We start from the raw sequence: 23,383 nt of genomic DNA, 5'->3' as shown, positions 1-23,383 counted from the left end.
TTTTGATGTACATTCATTTCTTAATTTTTTTCATTTTTTTCTACTTATTATTCATGATTAAAAAAAAACTTTACTTATTATTCATGATTAAAAAAAAACTTTATATAGATAGTTATTAGATGTTTGGATAAACTTTTTTATTTACACTTATAATTTTTATTATGTAAAACAAATATCAAAATAACCTTTGTAATCAAATGTTTTTTTTTTAAATAAAATTTATGACCTGTTGCGGAACATAGGTGAAATTAAATTTTTATTTGCCCTTTAATGAATTGTTTTTTCACCCTTATTTTTTGGATGCTTTTCTGTAATTGATTTTTTTTCATGATTTTATTTTTTAACATTCACATAATTTTATTGTTCTACCTTTGTTTTTTTAGAGAAAATATTGGTTTTATAATTATTTTTAATTTTTTTCTATGAGTTTGTCTCGATCTCATGATCACAGGATTTGCATGCTATTTTTTAATATAATTTTTTTTAAGTGTTTTGTTTATATTTGATTTTTCAAGATATTATTCTAATTTATTTATACTGTTTTTTTGTTTTATACAAATAAAGTTTATTTTTCAAAAAAAATTATTTTTAAATAATATTGTTGATGTGTTCAATCTTGTGTAATATTGTTTTTGTTATGGGTTTATTCAGTTAATTTTATTTGTGTTTATCATTTAAGTCATGAGTTTTTTAGGATATAGATTTATTTTTTTATTGATTTAAATAAACAAGTTTAGTGAACACAATTAAGTAAATATTTTATTTTGTATGATTGAATATTTTAATTTATTTTTTCTTTTAAATTTTTTAATTTTTTTATTATTAATATTTTTTTAATTTTTTTTATATAAATAAATAATTATTTATTTAATTAAATACTTGCATAGAATTTACAATTTACACATTAAACTTTTTTATATTAAAAAATACATTGAAGCAGCTCCTATGCCTAATATGTTTATATAAAAAAGAAAATATAAACCGCGGTAAAGCACGGATTAAATGGATAGTTATTATTAAAATATGAATTCTCCCATTTGCACAGTGTAAATGAGTTATAAATTCAAGTTAATAATTTCCCCAGGGACAATCATCTTTTTCTGTGTTGGGGGTCATATTTTACTAGTTTCCTTTTCCTTTTCTAGATGCTGCTTTAACCATGGCCAAGGCTGCTCTCTCTTTCTGGTCTATTTAAATTGGAAGTCCTGCCGTCTGATATGTATAGCTGATTCAGGTAAAATAACATTTTCTTTCGCTATGTCTAGCGTAGCAATAAACATAGTTCAAAACTCGATTCCGAGAAATCACATGGCAAATACAAAGATAGATAGCGAGTTATATGAGTGTGTGAAGAAGGACAACATTGAAGAATTTGAAAGCCGCATCCAGCAACGTTCAACAGAGAAGCTTGTGACTCCATGTGGGAACTCATTACTTCATGTAGCTGTAAGCTATGAAAGTGACAATATTACATCTTATCTGGCTCAAAAGTTTCCTTCTCTAATCACCATCCAAAACAGCCAGAAGGACACAATCCTTCATCTTGCTGCCACAGAAGGAAAGGCCAGTCATACAGTTAAATCTCTTGTGGAATCGAATCCGAGCTTGATGAGGAAGAAAAATACAAAGGGAAACACTCCTTTGCATGATGCAGTGGTCAAGGGCAACAAAGAACTTGCCATTTTCCTAGTTTCCAAAGATCCACAAGTGGCCTATTACAACAACAAGAATGGCAAGTCTCCTTTATATCTGGCAGTTGAGAACGGCAATAAGAAAGAGATACTTGGTGATCTCTTGAAAACGGAAGCTTCGTTCCCTATAAAAAGTGAAGATGGTGATGCCCTACCAGAAGGAAAGTCCCCTGTTCATGCTGCCATCAAGCAACGTAACAGAGGTGATCACAATTTCATTACTCACTAGAAAATGAATTACACATAAACAATTGTTGCAAAGCTATCATCTTTATATTCATTTGGAACATTTTCTTTTGATTTTCAGATATTTTGGAGAAAATTGAAAAGGAAAAGCCAGAGCTATTACGTCTCACCGACGAAGAGTTGGGAAACTCACTGCATTATGCATCATCCATAGGTTTTCTGGAAGGAGTTCGATTCCTATTAAAGAAGTTTCACGATGGTGCTTATGAAACAAACCTTGAAGGAAACTATCCTATCCATCTAGCATGCAAAAGCCACTCTGTTGATGTAGTGAAGGAATTTCTTGATATGTTCCCATATCCAAAAGAATTCCTCAATAAGAAAGGGCAGAACATTCTTCATGTAGCGGCCAAATATGGAAATGGCAATGTGGTTAGGTACATACTCAAACATGACCCGAAGCTCGACGCACCGCTGCTAAATGCGATAGATGAGGATGGAAATACACCTTTGCACTTGGCAGCAAGTCATGGCGAATGCATGGCTACATTTCTTCTTTTGCGTGACTGCCGCGTTGAACGTTTCATTGTTAACAATAGAAATTGCACACCATATGAGTGGGCTGAAGAATTTTCCAAAAGATTTGAAGAGAAATACATAAAAACAGATGAAATGGTATGCTATTAATTAAAGTCTATATATTTTAGGAGTATTATTGATTTAATATTTTGGTATCTGGGCTTCCTCTTTGTTGCCAGCGTGCCAAGGAACGAAAGCAGTTTGATTCCAAGAATGGAACCCCTGCGGATGAGACCAAGGTATTTAGTTTTAGTATTATGTTAAGTTTTTTTTTTTAAGAACAAATATTTGTGATAAAATACTACATAAAAAAGACAATTCATTAATAAAAAAAATATTTTGATTAAATAGATATATTTTTTTAACCTTATTTCAAAAAATCATGTAATTTTTTAACATATTTATTTTCATTGCTTTTAGTTTTTATGCAATAAAAAACATAGCTAAAAAAATATTTATTTTTACTGTTCAAGAAAATCATCAAATTATCAGTTCATTATTATTTTATTTTTTAATTGAAACTTGCTTGTAAGATTATGAGAAGTTGTTATTTAAAAAAAACAATGATTTTTATAAAAACATTTGTCAAAAAAAAAGAAAATGGTTTTTTAAAAAAATATGTAGATACCTTTTGTTATTTTTATTTCAAATCAATTTAAATAATGTTTTTAATCCTATAGAATTTGTTTTTATGAAAATCAGTTTTTATAGTTATATAATTAAATAAAAAAACTAAAACTGTCTCACATCGGGATCAGATATTTTTATGTGTATGTATCTTTCAACTTTCTACTTTATCTTTTATTTAACACTAACAACTCTTTTTATGTTTTATTAAATCATATAATTTTTAATTTATTCTATTAAATACACCCATTAAGTTTCAAATTTCCATTTAATTTTTTTATGACACATTCATGGTACACGTACATTAATTTTTTTTTTATATATTAAAAACTAATTTCAAATCCTATCGACAATATAGCGTGAGTGACTTCGCAAAAAAAAAAAGAAGAGCACTGCATATTAACATATAATTATGTTTTTTTTTTTTCAGGACAAAGTAGTTGATTCAAATAAGCTACATACAAAAGAGGCATCACCAAAGGACGAAATAAGGGTTGTATATTTCCGATTGGTATTATTGCTTCTTTTTTCCTTGCCATCCCTAATGTTTTAAACTTCTAGTTCAAGCCCAATTGATTCTGGGGAAGGCATTTGAAGGCCAATGCTTTAATTTGGATGCAATTGAGGAAGTGCCAAGAACTCATTAAAACAATGAAGTTTTTTTTCCCCTTTCTATGCAGGTGATAACATCATCGATCTTATACTTCAATGCCCGCCCTAAGAAATCCCTATTTGAGCTTTTCCCCGTTACTCTACAGCCCATGTCACGAACAAAAGAGGAAATAAAAAGCATGGTAGGGAGTCTTCTGGTGGTAACAGTTCTTGTTGCTGGTGTAACCTTTGCAGGTGCTATGCAATTGCCACAATTAAGGCACAACAATAACTCGAGTGAATTCAACAGCACTTACGAGATTCTTCTGCGTGGTTATTTATTTCTCGATGTGGGGGCTTTATCTACCTCTCTGGTGGCAGCTCTAATCCTTCTCTGGTCGAACTTTAATTATCCCAAATTTCAAATCCCTGCAGTTGAGTTCTCCATCTCCATGGTTTGTTCGGCAATTGTCATGATGTTCGGGGCATTCTTTTTTTCTGTGAGAATAGCATTGCTAGGATCCCATGGTGGGTTGTTAACAATCATCATTGAAGTGGTGGCCGTTATGTTTTTCTTTGCTCAGGCATTCCTTGTTTTTCCTTGGATTATCCCGCTGTATTTCAACAAAGTTCTTCTACAGGTTCTCTTGCACTATTTCTACTACAGCCTTTTTTTAGTGTTTATCTACAGTAGCTGGCGGCTGCCTAATAAACTCTCTGATCTCAAGAGAAAGCACAATCTTTAGTAAGATTAGAGGTCAGGATTTTGGGATCGATAACATCTTGGATTGTGTCTGTCTACCGATCGTGGTAAAAATTTGAACCTGTAATAACTCCCGAGTTCCAATTGAATGTATGGGCGCTTCTACCTTTTTTTTTTTTTTTTAAGCATGCATTTACTATACTTTTTTATTGTTGTTGGATTCAGTTAAAAAATTTAAATCAAATATTTAAATTAAAATATTGGGATTCGTGAAAATTAAAAATAATTAGTTGGTTTAATTTATTAGTTTGTCAAACTTTTCTATATATATATATATATATATATATATAAAGTAATATATAATAATAATGGTGGAGGTTGCAACATAAAAATATAATTATAATATTTTCTATATAAATATATTAATACTTCCTCTCCTGCTGATGATTGAAGATCAATATAAAACTTTAACTGAAAAGCAATAAATAGAGTATTAGAAAACAGCTTAGTAAAAAATCTGTAAATTAATCGTGAAAAAGGATTAATCAAATTTGAATTAAAACACCTCACCCGGTTAAAATCTGAATTAATAGCGGAGAATTAAAGATATCAACTTGCTTAAAATCAACAAACATATAAAATTAAAAAAATAAATTTGAGAATGTGGTTGCAATTGTAATCCCTGCTCTAATTTGAATCAATAAGGTTAAAAGGTTCAAGGCATTTGCTATAGATTTGACATCACCGTTGAGTAGATTAAAAGAGAACTGCAGGATTTTTTCAAGGTAAACGAACGTGCAATTTCCAAAGAAGGTTTTGTTCTAAGAAATACAGCCAACACTACCCCACCATCAACAGAAGAGAACGCAATAATACAGATTGTGTCCCACGATGCAAACCGCATTCCCAAATGCTCTCTACTCTTTAGCCCCCATTTTATAGTAGCAAATAAATACTTAATTAACCATGAGATTGTAGCCTAATCAGTCAAAGCTCTAGGTTTGTTCTTTAAAATTTACTAAAAATTTATATGGTCTTTAACTTCATGATTCCTAAAATTAGTCAAGGTTTATAAGAATTAATTTTTATATATTTTTAAATTATTTTACATTAAATTTATAAAAATTAAAAAATATATTTTAATAAAAAAATAATACAATTTAAAAAAATTAAAAAATAAATTTTAATAAAAAAATAATAGTTTTTTATAATTCGCTTAACTCTCATTAATATAGAGTATGGTTTCTTAGCTTATCTTTTAATTTATAATACAAAATTTTTTGTATTATTAATAAAGTAATGAAAAAAAAAAGAGCAAAGGAGAATAGAACTCATGCTTTTCCTCCTGCTCCTTTCCAAGCTTGCATTTCAGACTGTTTCAGTTGCAACCTTTCTATTAAAAAATAATTTATATTTATTTATTCATAGCCAAGAATAAAATAAATTTCTGGCTCCGGCATTGGTGGGGCTTCTTTCATCACGAGGCTTCTCTCTTTACTGAATGGCCATTTTGGCCTCATTCTTGTCTGATATTGATAATACAGAGGAAATAAAAGAAGCCAAGCTAGAGTAGAAAAGGTATGCATGATAGGAGAAGAATAAAATATCTTTTGGAGATGATTCCATGATCAGTAATGACAAGACTGTTCGATAAGGTGGCCATCATTATCTAAAAGAACCTCTTCTATAATAGTCTCAAAGCTTGCAAAAAGTTGCAAAAGATGGGGTGAAAGGTTGCAACAGGAACAGTCTGCAATGCAAGCTTGAAAATGACGTCAAATCTTGAGCAAATGTCATGAACCTTTAAACATTATTGCATCAAATTAGAGCAAGGGGGGACGATGTTTGTTGACTTTATCGTATATGCAACGTATCAATGCTTGGCGATATCCTTTTTCTTGTTTTAAGTGGTGATTTTGGGACGGCCATTTTAATACTGTTAAGACAACCAAGTTGATATCTTTAACTGTTCAAATTAAAGACATTGTTGGCCTAAATTGTTCCATTTATGGACGAAGGACAACAATATGAAAGCTAGGATATCATTTGGTTCTAGAACTTGTATATATCGGTTTCATCTAATCTAAGACTTCTTTCACTTCATCCCTTGTAAAATCTTCATATAAGTGAGAATTCATATCATTTGTGGCTCGCCTTAAACATTCTCAACCACCTTATCAACTCAATCCTGCTACTTGAGAATAAAACACAACTCAACAGAACTAAACACAACTCTGGATTTGTCTTTGGTGCTTATCAAACCAGGCTTCTTATGATCATTTCAACCATATTGTCCACCTTTCTGATCTTGTTTGTCCCAAAACCGTTGTTCATTATCAAGATTTCTAATTATTAATTTTGCAGATTTTCTTGTTATATTCTAATCACAACTGATCAGTGTATTTCTTTTAATCTAACCACTTCCCCCCTTGTTTATATTAAATAATCCATAATTTAATCAAGTAAAAAAAAGAAGAAGAAGAAAAAAAGATATAAATAATGATCATATCATTTAAGTTACTTTAAATATTATAATAATAAAAGATTTAAAATAAGAGGACGTCTTCAAAAATACATAAAGGTCAATTTATTTTTCATGTCAATTATTTTAATTTTTGGGTTAAAATAAAAATAAAAAATAATATGAAAATTTTGATTGGTACATCATTTTTGTTTATATAGACGCCCCTGATACAAGTTCATTTAGTCTCTAAATAAGTAGGCATGTCTTGAAAAATATAGTTAAGAGAATTTTTGTACTTCAAATATTTTTTTTACAACTTCCTATTAATGTTTTCAACTTTGTATTAATTTTTTTAAAGTAGATTAATATAGATATTTTTATTGTAAAAATAAAATATAATTGTCAAAATTAGAATTTTAAAGACCAATTTTGATTGAAATTTATCAAATTAAATGATAGAATCGATGTTTGATACCTAATTTAAAGCAATCGTTGATTTTAGGGATCAAAGTATAAAATATAAAAATCACTCTATGCATTTTTTCTAAACCTCTTCCATCTCCTTAATTAATGGTGTTGGTAGGTTTCTGTTATAGGCAAGGATGTGGCGGCTAGCTGAACATGGCTTGGCAAAGCATCAACTTTTGTAACATGGTTCATTTTTGCAACTGATTCTTTTGTTGTTTTTTAACCCTTTCCTTCCTCCCTACTTTTCTCTTGCGAAAAAGATCAATTTCTTCTTCATTCGTTGATGATATTTTAAAATTTAATATACTTAAAATTAAGGTTTTTGAGTACTTAAATAATAAATAAATATCTCTTATACATTATTAATAAGATATAAATATCTCTTATATAATATTTAATATTGATGGAAACATGGTAGATTTTTTTTAAAAAAAATTTACACTTAAAATAATGAGTATTCTTAACATTAACATTGCATGTTAAAAGTCATAAAAATAAATAAATAAAGCCTTATAACCCAACATGAGGTTTATAATGATTATTAGACCAATATCCATTTGGGCTTGACACGATGCCAAGTTTATTGGAAATAGAACTTATAACTTGCCAAACTCATATCTATTTAGGCTCAACCTGAAGTTGAACTCAAAGATGTTGGATTTGACAATTTACTAGACCTATATGTACTTGAGCTCAGTAAATAGTTAAATCTAAGGATATCGGGTCTGATAGATTGTTAAACCTATGTTTATTTAGACTCAACACCTGGTTGAACCCAAGGTTATTGGGTTTGGTAGTTTGACACCTATACGTACTTGGTTTCAACACATAGCTAACCCTAACGATGTTGTGTTTGAAAGTTCATCATATAAATTTTTGTTTGGGCCTGATAGCCTACTAGACTCATATGTACTTGACCTTAATGCGTAGTTAAACCTAAAGATTTTAAGTTCATTAACTCACTAGACCCATATTGTTTTCGGCCCAACGTATAGCTGAACTCAATATCATTGAGTTTGGTAACTTACTAGATCCATATATACTTGAGCTTAGTATGTAGTTGAACCCTAAGATGTTGAGTTTGATAGCTTATCAAACCCACGTTTGTTTGGGCTCAACGCGTAGATAAATCTAATAATGTTGGGTCTGATAACTTGTCATATCCATATATACTTGGACTCAGCACGTAGATGAACCTAATAATATCAATTTTCTTTTTTAGGACATTTCAACTTTGATAGCTTAATGAGATTTACTTAGCAAATCATCTAATGCATGTCTTTGATATATCCAAGTCAAGGAATTGATACTCTTTTCCTTGTCACTTTTTAAAAGATGACTTCTTTTTTTCACCCTTTTGAAAAGCATTTAGTGTTGCATAATCATTCCATTTAACTCTAATTGGTACCTTTATAACAACGAAGTTAATTACCAAAGATTGTTTTCCTTGAACCTATGAAGTGCTATTTTCAAATCTATGACCTTAGCAGATGATATTGTTGAGGTTATCTAGCTTTAATATTTGTTAATAGATTTATAGGTTCCCTACATCTCTGCTTCTACCATTTGGTGTGATAATCTTGGTGCGACCTATCTCTCAGCGAATCCTATCTTTCGTGTTCGTACTAAGCATGCTGATATAGATTATCATTTTATTTGCGACCAGGTTGTGAAAGAAAGAAATTTAGATTCGATTTATCCATTCTCGGGATCAACTTGTTGATGTTTTCTCCGAACCACTTTCTACTGCTTCCTTTACTGCTTTCAAATTTAAGTTTCGGGTCGATCCTCTACCTTCAGCTTGAGGGGGCATATTATAAAATGTATAGCATGTATATATCTGAATAGAAAATTAATGTAGAATTATTCCAATGTTGTGATCCCTATGGTTCCTACCATGTTCTACCCCACATATATAAATAAGAAAGGTTAGCTAAGGTGAACTTAAGTCATTCTGTTATTCTCAACTAGGCTCAACGCACAGGTGAATCCAATTATATGGGGTCTAACAACTTGTTATACCTATATATACTTAGACTCAGCACATAGATGAACCCAATAATATTAATTTGCTTTTTAGGACATTTCAACTTTGATAGCATAATGAGATTTACTTAGCAAATCATCTAGTGTCCTTGCTATATCCACGTCGGGGAATTGATATTCTTTTTCCTTGTCACTTTTTAAAGGATAACTCTTTTTTTTTTACCCCTTTGAAAAGCATTTAATGTTGCACAATCATTCCATTTAACTCTAGTTGGTACCTTTATGATAATGAAGTTAATTACCAAAGATTGTTTTCCATGAACCTATGAAGTGCTCTTTTAAAATCTATGACCTTCGAACCTGTTTTTTTAGGCTCTTGCTTAAGTAATTACAAGGTTCTAACTATAGCAATATTAAGTCCTATGTTGTGTGTTCTAGTAGCTAATTCCTTAGAAGACTTAGGTTTAATGTTTTATATAATATAGTATAGCCCTTAATACATCCTTTTAATAGATATATCTAGAGCAAAATTTTTGATGAATTGATCCTTACAATTGAGGCTAAGATTTTTTTTATTGATAAATGTAGTTAATGGCAGACTCCTTTACGCATTAATGTACATTAATAAGTTCAATTATACTAACCATATGACGAGTGTTGTAGAAACATATGTTAAATTGCTCCTAACTATCAGTTAAGAAAGTCTCCAAATTAATGTACTAGTTAGGCATTGCATTTTAAGGAATGAATGAATTGTTTTACTATAAGATCACCATCAATTCTAGTATTATTATAAGTCTTCAAGGAGTGAGCCACATGTTGCCTTGGATTCATTGTACTATCTAATTGTTGAAACTTTAGTGATTGATAGTTCAGAAATATCCTTAACGTGTCAATCCTTTGTATGTATGACTTTGCATAAGAATATAAAAATTGAACTAAAATTTTTATTTGGTCCATAATAGCCTTCTTGATATGATCTTTAATTGATTGGTTGTGAAGATTTCTTAGTAATACCATAAATATTCCTTGTAAATCTAATTATAGAATCCTCACCAATATCTAGTTGATCTTCTTGCACAACCTTGGTAGCCAAAATTAAAGAATCATTCAATGAATGTAAATTGTTTGATTGTAAGTTGTTTAGTTATGTTTTATATTCAAAATATTAAGAAGGTAATTTGACTATTTCACAAGTTTTAATTTGCTTTTTACATATAAAAAAATCACTAAGTTTTAAATTTATATTTGAGAAACATCATTACAAGTCTAGAACTACAAGTTTAAAATTACATGGATAATGATCATTACAAGTCTACCACTATAAGTTTAAAATTACATGGATAATGGATGAAGTTTATATTATTAGCATCAAATTTAATAACTAACTTTAAAATTTAAAATCTTTTTAATTGAAGCTAGCATAAAAGAACTGTAAGCAAAATGTAAAGACACCATTGAAGCTAGCATAAAAGAACTGTAAGCACACCTAGTTTCTCCTACAGAATTTCAATATAAGAAATTCAGAAAGCTAGCTCTCTCCATACAAGTCGCTTTCTTCTAATTATTGGGAAGGTAAACTCATGGTAGATGCTGGTGAAGGAAAGCGAGCCTCACTTCACCTTTTCAATACCTTTATTTCTTATGCATTGAGGAAGATGGTCTCCTTTGTGTATCCATGCATAGATTTACCCTCTGAAACAAATCTAGTTTCTCTTACTTAGATTTTTTTAGACTATTCACTGAAAAAAAAAACCTCTTAAAAAAGTGATGTAATTAAACTTCCGCTCTAATTAAAAGGTTCAAATAATACAATGAACATTATTATATTTAAGAATATAAAAAACAAAATTAAGATTTATCGTTTTATTAATATACTTTACGATGAACGTAAAGATAAGAAATAAGATTTTTTATATTAAAAAATTAGATGGACCTTCCACAAATTTTTTTTAAAAAAACCTCATCATCTTTCCATTCTATTAAAAAATTAGATGGACCTTCCACAAAAAATTAAAAAAAAAACCTCATCATCTTTCCATTGAAAAGCTTTCAAAATATAATCAAGTGAGACATGATTATCCACAGGAAGACATCGTGAAAATATATATATCAATCAAAAGTTTGAAGACTAAATTTAATATAATCAGCAAATAATATAATATTTCTAAAGTTTTTACAATTTTCTGGAAAATATTTTCCCTCTAAATTTTTCAGGAAAATACTTTTCTAAAAACTACGTCAATTTTTTTAATTAAATTTTAATTAAAAAATATTTTTCGTTGACCATCTTTTCTAATAACAAACAAATACAAATTTTTTTTAAAAATAAATATATCCTCAATAAATTTCAAAACTTGTATTTTAGTTTTTCAAATACAGGAGGCATCAGGAAAATGATGCAGAGTACAACAATTTTTTTTCATAATAAACCACTTGTCTATTTCAAGAAAAAACTTCAAAACAACTTGTATCCTGTTTTTTATCCTCGGCCAAGGGCGCGGGTTTGGCACACAGTAGTTTAATTTTTTTTTTAAATATTTTTTTAATTTTTATTTAAATTTTTATTAATATTTTCTCTTGTGTTTTTAATTGTTTAGTTCATTTTTCTAAAAAATAATTAAGTTTTTTTATTTATTTTATAATGCTTTAAAGAGATTATGGTAATTTTTTTAAAAAAATTATAATTTATATAAATAAATTGAATTTATATGATATGTTTGTAGATTAATAATCATTTCTTAACAACTAAAATTAACCTTTAAGATAAAAAAGAAGAAGATTGTTATGGTTAAATAATTGCATGTTCATTTTACGTTTACCACACAAGATTATTATGTCCCAAAGAAATAAGAAGATGAAGAAAGGATTAAGCCACTGTCGGTTAAGGAGAATCGGCAGAAGTCTCGAGAAGGAGAAGGTAAAGATACAATATAATCTATGGGAATTTATAATCATCATTGCTTGGTCCTTAGAGTTTGAATTGTTATGATTTGGTCCTTAATTTTGGTAACCAGATTTTAATTGGGTCCCTAAGAGTTGAATCAGATTTGAAGTTGAGTCCCTAATGATTAATTGCAGTTTATTGGATACAGATGTAGTCCGTATGGATAGATTTATAACCTATGGATTTTGATGATTATGTAAGAAGAATTTCACACATTCTATTGTTTCCCATGTCATTCTACCTCTCAATACTTGTGTAGCTAAAAATTGGATGGGCATTTCCAATATATTAGATAATTGGGCATGGATTTTTTTTTTGAATGCTTAAAAAATAGTAAAGGAATTAATAATGTATTTTTTTAGTAACTAAAAATCTTCTAATCATTTAACCAAAATCATATCATGTGTCTTAGCAAGTAAATATTGAAATTTTTTAACTTAATTTTTCAACTTAATTTATATTTAAAAACAAATAATGTAAGCATCAATTTAATATGACTTTATAATTTTAACACGTTCCAAAAAACCTAACAACGGATAAAAAGTGGTCTAACTAAAAAATAATAATATGAATTTAAAATAATTTGATAAATTTATAATTCAAATTATGAACCTTATTGTGTTTAATAAATATATTTTTTAAAATTATTATTATTTATTTAATTATATAATAAAAAATATAAATGTTCACAATGAAATAACTCAAAAAAATAAAAAAATAAATGTTTTTTAATAGATGGCATAAAAAAACCGATTGCTAATATTGAAAAAAGAATTTTATAATCTTAACAAAGAAAAAATTGAATGACATTAAATAAAATAATATATAAATATATTCTTAATCAATTTAAGAATTTAATAAAATAATATATCTAATATACATTAACTTAATTAATTTTTAAGAAAGTATACCTAATTACTTCAAAACAAAAAGGCCAATAGCATGTCGTTGCTTTTAACATAATCCTACCATTATATAGGTTGTCAAAAAACTAGGAGAAATGTTTTTTTGACCCAAAAAATTATTTTTCAATCTATTTTTATTCTAAAATATTTAAAATTATTGTATCTAATCAATTTATTAATAAAAAAATCCAAAAAAAAATAAAAAACAAAATTAAATTAAAGAAAAAACTCTCCCAACTTCGAACTACTTTTCCTGATAACATGAAAATCCAAAACAAATCTTAATGACACTTTTTTCCTCCATTTGATTATTTTTATTACTAAAATCAAATTAAATAACTATTTTTTTCTCATTTATTATTTTTTTAACATCTCTTTTCACTCTCAAACTCAATAAATAAAATGTGAATAAATTAAAATTTAAAAGGAACAATAAAAACAATTAGGAAAAATCCTAAGGTCTAACTATTTTTTTCTCATTTATTATTTTTTAACATCTCTTTTCACTCTCAAATTCAATAAATAAAATGTGAATAAAATAAAATTTAAAAGGAACAATAAAAAAAATTAGGAAAAATCCTAAGGTTAAATTAATCTCTTATAAAAGCTGTGACCCTAATGTTTTTTTTAAAAGGGCTTTTATTTTTTTTGTTCATCAATTTTGATCCCCTAATTGTCTATCTATTGCGAACAATAAAGTTATATTTTTTTTTGGCAAAATAAAACACCAACTTAAAGTTGAAGAATTTTTTTGAGACACTATTAATTTAAAAAAAAATAAATTAAAATAAGTTACAAAACTCAATTCCTAAAAAAATAAACATTAAATAACTAAATTAAAAAAATAATAAATAATTTTTTTTAAAAAACTATTATAATCTGTGTTCCCTGTGATTAACGTTTATTAATATTCTAAAACATTAAAAAGAATATTAAAATCTAATTTTTTTTAAAAAATTAAAATATCAAATTAATGACTATTATCATCAAAAGAAAAAAAAACATTAAAATCATAGATTTCGATTTGAAACAGAAATGGAAAGTATCAGGCCAGAATAGTGACAGCGATATTGCAAAAAGAACCATCTACATCTTCACTTTGGAAAGAATGAGGTTCCCAACCTGTGATACAAAGGCAATTAAACTCGTACTGTGTAAAAGCAAATACTTTAATACAAAAAAATTCTACTTGATCACAATTCTACAAGTCATGATTTTACATTGTATCTGTTTGGTAAAAATATTTTTTAATAATAAAATATATTAAAATAATTTTTTTATTTTTAAAAATTATTTTTAATATCAATACATCAAATCAATATAAAAAAATTTAACTTTCATCAAAAATTATTTTTTTTTGGAAACAAGCTTTCCGAAACAGTGCTTTAACCTTTTTAGGGACAAAACTCTTTTATTTGAGAACTTAACTAAAAAAATCCATTTAAGGTATTTTCGAGCAACATAGTAATTTATGTAAGTCTTAAGTTTAAAAGAAAATAACATAGAGCATCCCTTGGGCTTCCTGATAAACAGTTAAAATTTTTGGATCTTTTTACCTAAACCTAAGTTACAATCTGATGCCATTGTGGATCCTGTTCCTTTAATCTTTGAGTGTTCGCACAGTGAGTTATATTCTCAAGTAAAGAATAAGGACAATCAGTCACCTTCGGAACATTTTTATCCTTTTCTTTTATTGTTTTGGATGCTAATTTAACAAAGAATCATTTCAAAATTTAAATTAAAATTTAAAAATTTAAAATATTATTTATATTATTCTTTAATGTTGTTTAATCATGTTCTTGTTGCTGAGTCCTGGCTGCGCACAACAAATTGGAGAAGGATTTCAGTACTCCAAGTATATTCATGCAAGTGAAATCAAAGTAACATCTATATCACTTCAGATTCTATTGAAATGCAATCTGTTCTATTCAAATAAATGTTCAGCTCCGATTTATAACTGATTCAAGTGCTAACATAATCATTTTTCTTCTGCTATGGGTACTGTACTCATAAAAATAGACGATGAGCCTCATGAGCCAAATGAAATGATGGATCCTTCATTATATGAATTTTTGAAGCATGACAGTGTTGTTCCATTTAAGAGCTGTGTTCGAAAACGTTCAGCAAAGGAGCTACAGACTCCCGCTGGGAATTCACTACTTCATGTAGCTGTAAGCTATGGAAGTGACAATATTACATCTTATCTGGCTGAAACGTTTCCTTCTCTAATCACCATCCAAAACAGCCAGAAGGACACAATCCTTCATCTTGCTGCCAGAGAAGGAAAGGCCAGTCATACAATTAAATCTCTTGCGGAATCGAATCCGAGCTTGATGAGGAAGAAAAATACAAAGGGAAACACTCCTTTGCATGATGCAGTGATCACCGATAACAAAGAAGTTGCCAAACTCCTAGTGTCCAGAGATCCAGAAGTGGCCTATTACAACAACAAGAATGGCAGGTCTCCTTTATATCTGGCAGTTGAGAACGGAAATAAGAAAGAGATACTTGATGATCTCTTGAAAACGGAAGCTTCGTTCCCTACAGAAAGTGAAGATGGTGATGCCCTACCAAAAGGAAAGTCACCAGTTCATGCTGCCATCGAGCAACGTAACAGAGGTGATCACAATGTCTATACTCAGTAGAAAATGATTTACATACAGACAGTTGTTGCAAACCTATCATCTTCATATTCATTTGAAGCAATTTCTTTTGTTTTTCAGATATATTGGAGAAAATTGAAAAAGCAAAGCCAGAGCTATTATGTCTCACTGACAAAGAGTTGGGAAATTCACTGCATTATGCATCATCCAGAGGTTTTCAGGAGGGCGTTCAATTCCTTTTACAAAAGTTTCTCAATGGTGCTTATAAAAGAAACCATGAAGGCAACTATCCTATCCATCTAGCATGCAAAAATGACTCTGTTGATGTAGTAAAGGAATTTCTGAAGATTACCCCATTTCCAAAAGAATTCCTCAATAAAAAAGGGCAGAACATTCTTCATGTAGCGGCGGAAAATGGAAAGGGCAATGTGGTTAGGTACATACTCAGACAAGAGAAGACGCTCGTAGAACCGCTGCTAAATGAGATGGATGAGGATGGAAATACACCTTTGCATTTGGCAACAAATCATGGTCAATCCGTGGCTGCATTTGTTCTTGTGCTTGACAAACGCGTTGATAGTTCGATTGTTAACAACGAAAATTTGACACCATATGATATTGCTGAACAACAATCCAAAATAGCTGTAGAGCAATATGAAAAAACAGATGAAATGGTATGCTATTTGATCATCATTTATTGAGCTACAAAAGCATATATTTTAGGAGTATTATTGATTTAATATTTTGGTATGTGGGATTCCTCTTTGTTGCCAGCTTGCTGAGGATCGAAAGCAGTTTGATTCAAAGAACAGTGCCCCTGCGGACAAGAACCAGGTATAAGAGATGTGTTGAAATTTTCTTCGCCCAAAGGACTATTTTCCAAAAATTTTCTGATCACCAGTTTCAGTGGCTTATATTCATTCACATAAAATTGTTTCTGTTTTACAGGACAATGCAGTTGATTCAAAGGAGCATGACACGAAAAAGTCACCACGAAAGGACTTCAAACTGCTTGATTATTATGGAGCGGTATTATTTCTTTTCTTCCTTCCTATTTTTTTCTTGCCATCCTTAATCTTTTAAACATCTAGTTCAAGGCCGATTAATTTAGATTCTATACAATTATATTCAAAATTCTGAAATCATCCAGAATCTTGCTTGTTCTGAAAAGAAAAAAGGGCATTTCAAGGCCAACGCTTTTGCATGCGATTGAGGAAGTGCCAGAAACTCATTATTATGAAGTTTGTTTCCCCTTGCTATGCAGATGACAACATTATCTATCTTATACTTCCATGCCCGGCCTAGGAAATCCCTATATGAGCGTTTCACTAGTACTCAAGGCAAGCCGCCAAGGAAACAGGAAACAAAGAGCAGGATAGAGAATCTTCTTGTTGTAGCGGTGCTTGTTGCTGGTGTAACCTTCGCGGGTGCTATACAGATGCCACAATTAAGGGATAAAACTAGCTCTAGTGAGCATCTTCATGAATTTAACAGCACTACTACTGCCTCCCGGAACAGCACTGCCTTGGACAGTCCTACTGGTTCATCTCTTTTGGATGGTTATTTATGTCTTGATGTGTGGGCTTTAAATACCTCTGTAGTGGCAGCTATAATCCTTCTTTGGACAAACTTAAATGATGTCAAGTTTGCACCATTTGCAGTTTGGTTTTCATCCTTAATGGTGGGTGGGTCTATTTACATGATGTGCTTGTCATTCTTTTTTGCCGTGAGCATAGCATTAGGTGGATCCAATTATGGGGTGTTCGCGATCATCATTATAGTGGTGGGGATAGCGTTTTTCGTTGCTCAAACATTGCTTTACATTCAATGGATTCTTCCACCAACCGTCAACCAAATTATTGAAGGATTGGTCTCGCATTATGTCTACTACATCTCGTTTTTCGTGCTTGTCTACAGTTGGAGGTGGCTGACTGATAAACTTCCTGATCTCCGTAGAAAGAAATAGTAACTATCCAGGTTGATCTTCATCAAGAGAAGTCAGGATTCTGAGAGATTGCTCTCTTTTAAAAGGTTATTTTTGGGATGAATAAATATCTTGGAATATTTTGTGTGCCTAGCTATTGAAATAATAATTTGAACTTGTAATAACTTCAGAGTTTCCGGTTGAAATAATGAATTGAATGTGTTCTATCAATATGTTCTCTCATAGATGAATAAATCTTAAGAGAAAAATGTCAAGCATTCTTGAACCGATAGCCATCGCATGCTTTTTTCTTCTTCTATATATCATGTATTTTAATTTCATTCGTTAAGTTTAAATGATTGAATTCTAATGGAATGGACATGATGTAGTGCTTGATAAAAATAACAATAATTTAAATCTTAATTATTTTTTGTTCCTAAACTAATATAAATCATTGAATTCAGAATCAATAGTGAGATTTAGTGTATGACTAGTCTATGGATCCAAATCACTTTCTTTTAATTAGATTCTTCAACTTGTATTGTATACTACCATGCATATATAGTTCATCATTCTTTGACTTGCATTTTAAAATGACTCCATTAAAGCATTTGCAATATTTTTAATGAGAGGATATATAAATTATTATATTAAAAGAAAACAAAAATGTAGAAAAAATAGTTGAAGTTTGATGTGAAAATTATGCATTAATTTTCTTCTTCTTGATATTTTTTTAACAATGATGGAATGTATATAGAAAGAGTTAAAAAAGGAAAACGTTAAAGATATTAAGCTTAATTTTGTAATTTATCTTGTAAATGAAAGGTAATTAATAATAAATTCATATTTTTTTTTAAAAGGATATTCAAAGATTACAAAATTAACTGAACTTTATTGATGAAATAATTACGAATTTATTAATTTGTCAATAGAAACATTTTATAGAACTAGTTGGTAATTTCTTAAAATTTTAAAGGTGTGATTCTCGTTCATTAGGATATTTCGGAACAGAAAGGAATTTAGGCCAGACTAATAACACCAATGTTTCAAAAGAAACTAGCAATAGCTTCCCTATATTGGTGAAGACGATCAAATACCATATCAATCAAAATTTTAAATTTTACATAAAAATGATTTTGTCTTTCTTTTTCTTTTTCCCTTCAGAACAAGCAACTTGTAATGTATATTACCATATAAAGTTCATCACTAGTTTATTATTGGTGTTTTCATTGAGAATTGGACCTAAATGTTTTAAAACACAAAAAATAATAATTAGATTTTATGAATTTTTCAGCATAATATTAAATTTAATACAATAATTAAAATTTAAAAACACTTAACCCAACACTTTGTTTAACTCAAGTTTTAAATTAAATTTTATAAAATTACCCCAATATGATCTTATCGACTATGTAAGTTCAAAAGAAAAAAAAAAGTAAAAAATCAAGTCAAGTTCATGCTAGTTAATCCACTAAATCATAATTCAAATTATGAACTTTACTATGTTAAGTTTTTTTTTTATACGATAAAAAAACAAAAAAAATTTACCTTCAAATAAATACTAAATAATAAAAACCTATTTTTTGAGGGGGAAAAACAACTTGTATGTGTTTTTTTTTTAAATAAAAATGGTGCGTCCAGGGGGATACTTCGGCTTGCTTCAAGCGCTAACCAATCGAGCTTAACGTTAGAGTTTGAAACTTTTGAATTGAATAGTTAAATCATCGCGAGAAGATGAAGAATCTCATGCCATCGTGTATCATGCTCATGAAACCATGGATTCTCCCAACTGCACTCTGTATAAGAGTTATAAATTCAAGTTAAGAATTTTCCTTTTGAATTGAATGTTTGTTTCACCTAGAATCTCATGCCATCGTGTATCTCGTTCATTAAACAATGGATTCTCCCACCTGCACTCTGTATATGAGTTATAAATTCAAGTTAAGAATTTTCCTTTTTATGAGTTGGGGGAGATATTTCCTCTTTTCCTTTTCCTTTTCCTTTTCTAGATGCTGCTTTAACCATAGCCAAGATTCCAGAACGAAATGGGTTAAGTATTTGAGTGCTCAAAGTATCCAGGCAAATAAAACGAAAGTAATATTCACGTTACTTCAGATTCCATTGACATGCAGAGGAAGAAAAATACAAAGGGAAACACTCCTTTGCATGATGCAGTGATCACCGATAACAAAGAAGTTGCCAAACTCCTAGTGTCCAGCTATCCAGAAGTGGCCTATTACAACAACAATAATGGCAAGTCTCCTTTATATCTGGCAGTTGAGAACGGCAATAAGAAAAAGATACTTGATGATCTCTTGAAAACGGAAGTTTCGTTCCCTATAAAAAGTGAAGATGGTGATGCCGTACCAAAAGGAAAGTCCCCTGTTCATGCTGCCATCAAGCAACGTAACAGAGGTGATCATAATTTCACTACTCACTAGAAAATGAATTACATACAAACAATTGTTGCAAAGCTATCATCTTTATATTCATTTGAAACATTTTCTTTTGATTTTCAGATCTATTGGGGAAAATTGCAAAAGCAAAGCCAGAGCTATTATGTCTCACTGACGAAGAGTTGAGAAATTCACTGCATTATGCATCATCCATATGTTTTCTGGAAGGAGTTCGATTCCTATTAAAGAATTTTCTCTATGGTGCTTATAAAACAAACAGTGAAGGCAACTATCCTATCCATGTTGCATGCAAAAATGAATCTGTTGATTTAGGAAAGGAATTTCTTGATATTTTCCCATATCCTAAAGAATTCCTCAATAAAAAGGGGCAGAATATTATTCATGTAGCGGCTGAAAATGGACAGGGCAATGTGGTAAGGTACATACTCGAAAACGATCAGAAGATCGTAGAACCACTGCTAAATGAGATGGATGAGGATGGGAATACACCTTTGCATTTGGCAGCACGACATGGTCAATCCATGGCTGCATTTGTTCTTGTGCGTGACAAACGCGTTGAAAATTCAATTGTTAACAACGAAAATTTTACACCGTATGATGTTGCGAAACAACAATCTAAAATTGCTGCAGACCAATATGACAAAACAGATGAAATGGTATGCTATTTGATCATCATTTATCGAGGCTACAAAAGTACATATTTTAAGAGTATTATTTATTTAATATTTTGGTTTCTGGGCTTCCTCTTTGTTGCCAGCTTGCTAAGGAACGACAGCAGTTGGATTCAAAGAACAGTATTCATGCGGACCAGATACAGGTATGACAGTTCTGTTGAAAAAGAATGTTCTTACATTTTAAGTAGACAAGGATTCCATTTCACTAAAGGATATCATATTTTACATAATAAGGGATGATGTCATGAAAAAATGGAAACAGAGTATATAACTCAACACTCTTAAAAGCTGACTGAAATTCAGGACTAAAGATATAATATAAAATCGTATCCTTAAACCTCAATTAGCTGTTAAAGCTTTTGAGTTGAGTGGTTCTTCGATATACTCAATCATCCTTTGTCAGAAGAGCTCATGTCATGTAATTTGTACAATTATCTGCTCTGCGTTGCTTCATGATTTCTGTCTTCATTCCTCAGATCGAAGTTAATTCAGAAGATGTGAAGGATGGAAAGAAGAATTCTACAACAGAAAAGTCGACCGCTTCGACTGGTTCTCAACGAAAGGTACAAGTTTACGTGGACTACACAAAATTGGTAAGCCTAAAACTGCACTTGGGGTTAATTTTTTCTTCTAAGCTCAAAGAACTACTTTCCAATCATGGGCTGATCATCAGTTTCAGTGGCTTATGTTGTTGGCTAGCCATAGCACAAAAGGAAAGACGGAAAGAAAGAAAAAAGTGGTAGCTCTATTCATTAACTTAAAATTATGTTTTTTAACAGGACAAAGCAGTTGATTCAAAGCACTACAAACTGCTTGATTATTATGGAACGGTAACTTACACATCTTCTTTCCTATATTTTTTCAAGTCATCCCTATTCTTTTGAACATCTACTTGAAGGCCGATTAATTTAGATTCTATACAATTATTTTCAAAATTCAGAAATCATTCCAGAATCGTGCTTGTTCTTAAAAAAAAAAAGGATTTCAAGGCCAACGCTTTTGCATGCGATTGAGGAAGTGCCAGAAACTCATTATTATGAAGTTTGTTTCCCCTTGCTATGCAGATGACAACATTATCTATCTTATACTTCCATGCCCGGCCTAGGAAATCCCTATATGAGCGTTTCACTAGTACTCAAGGCAAGCCGCCAAGGAAACAGGAAACAAAGACCAGCATACAGAATCTTCTTGTTGTAGCGGTGCTTGTTGCTGGTGTAACCTTTGCGGGTGCTATACAGATGCCACAAATAAGGGATAAAAATAACTCGAGGGAGCATCTTCAAGAATTTAACAGCACTGCTACTGCCTCCCATAACAGCACTGCCTTGGACAGTCCTACTGGTTCATCTCTTTTGGATGGTTATTTATGTCTTGATGTGTGGGCTTTAAATACCTCTGTGGTGGCAGCTATAATCCTTCTTTGGACAAACTTGAATGATGTCAAGTTTGCACCATTTGCAGTTTGGTTTTCATCCTTAATGGTGGGTGGGTCTATTTACATGATGTGCTTGTCATTCTTTTTTGCCGTGAGCATAGCATTAGGTGGATCCAATTATGGGGTGTTCGCGATCATCGTTATAGTGGTGGGGATCGTGTTTTTCGTTGCTCAAACATTGCTTTATATTCAATGGATTCTTCCACCATCCGTCAACCAAATTATTGAAGGAAAGCTCTCGCATTATGTCTACTACATCTCGTTTTTCATGCTTGTCTACAATTGGAGGTGCCTGACTTATAGTCCTCGTCTTCATAAACTTCGTGATCTCTGGACAAAGCCCAAGTAACTATCCAGGTTGATCTTCATTAACAGATGTCATGATTTTGTGTGATCGCCTTTTCTTTTAGAAGGTTAGGGATGAAAAAGCATCTTGGAATATTGTGTTTGTCTAGATGTTGTAATAATATTTTGAACTTGTAATATCTTTTGAGTTTCCAGTTGAAATAATGAATTGAATGTGTTCTATCAATATGTAATCAGAAATGAAAAAAATTTAAGAGAAAATTATCAATAGGTTGAGTTAAAGCAAATTTAATTTATTTATTTTTTAATGATAGGCTATATAAGTTATTATATTAAAAGAAAAAAATGAAAAACAAATAGTCAAAGTGTAATGTTTTGAATGGAATCATAAATTAACTTATTAGTTAACCAACCTTATATAATAGTTATTAAACATATTAATATTTCCTTGATATATCTTATAATATGTCCTCTCAAGATAAGAATGAAGAATCGACCCGAAACTTGAACCGAAAAGTAGTAGAAAATAACTTAGTAAAACCATCTACAAGTTTATCATAAGAATAGATAAAAGGAATTTGAATTTCTGACATGATTAAAAGATTGATGTCTTATCCCAAGTGCATAAGTGTCAAAGTAATAAATAACCTGATAAAATCGGGGGTCGAACCACGGGGAGTGAACTATATAAAATTATAAACAATAAATGAAAAGGAGTTGAAAAGAACTTTTGAGATGTGATATTGATGTAACGATTAAATAAGGATAAAATAATTGTCATGGTTAGAGGATCCACTAATGATTTTTCAAATAAGTATAGTATAAACTCTTTTTATTACTCAACTGGAAACCACACACAAAGACGGTTACAATCAGA

General features: G+C 30.2%; 2 protein-coding genes across 2 annotated transcripts; both read left to right on the top strand.

Annotated features, from left to right (window-relative positions):
* Nucleotides 1-1,122: 1,122 nt before the first annotated feature.
* On the top strand, nt 1,123-17,905 carry LOC105134553 (ankyrin-3-like). The gene is made up of 5 exons (XM_011039009.1): nt 1,123-1,894; nt 15,871-16,424; nt 16,525-16,584; nt 16,699-16,779; nt 17,015-17,905. The coding sequence occupies exons 1-5, from the start codon at nt 1,258-1,260 to the stop codon at nt 17,714-17,716; spliced, it is 2,034 nt and encodes a 677-aa protein (XP_011037311.1). The 5' UTR covers nt 1,123-1,257; the 3' UTR covers nt 17,717-17,905.
* On the top strand, nt 14,977-22,732 carry LOC105134554 (alpha-latrocrustotoxin-Lt1a-like). Its single transcript, XM_011039010.1, has 6 exons — nt 14,977-15,766; nt 20,194-20,747; nt 20,849-20,908; nt 21,242-21,328; nt 21,545-21,595; nt 21,830-22,732. Exons 1-6 carry the CDS (start codon nt 15,142-15,144, stop codon nt 22,547-22,549), a joined length of 2,097 nt encoding a protein of 698 aa, XP_011037312.1. The 5' UTR covers nt 14,977-15,141; the 3' UTR covers nt 22,550-22,732.
* Nucleotides 22,733-23,383: the final 651 nt, after the last annotated feature.

This window comes from Populus euphratica, unplaced genomic scaffold, assembly GCF_000495115.2.
Source record: "Populus euphratica unplaced genomic scaffold, PopEup_1.0 scaffold213.1, whole genome shotgun sequence".
NCBI classification, from domain to species: Eukaryota; Viridiplantae; Streptophyta; class Magnoliopsida; order Malpighiales; family Salicaceae; genus Populus; species Populus euphratica.
Note: the sequence above shows the minus strand (reverse complement) of the source record. Positions and strands in the feature narration are given on the sequence as shown.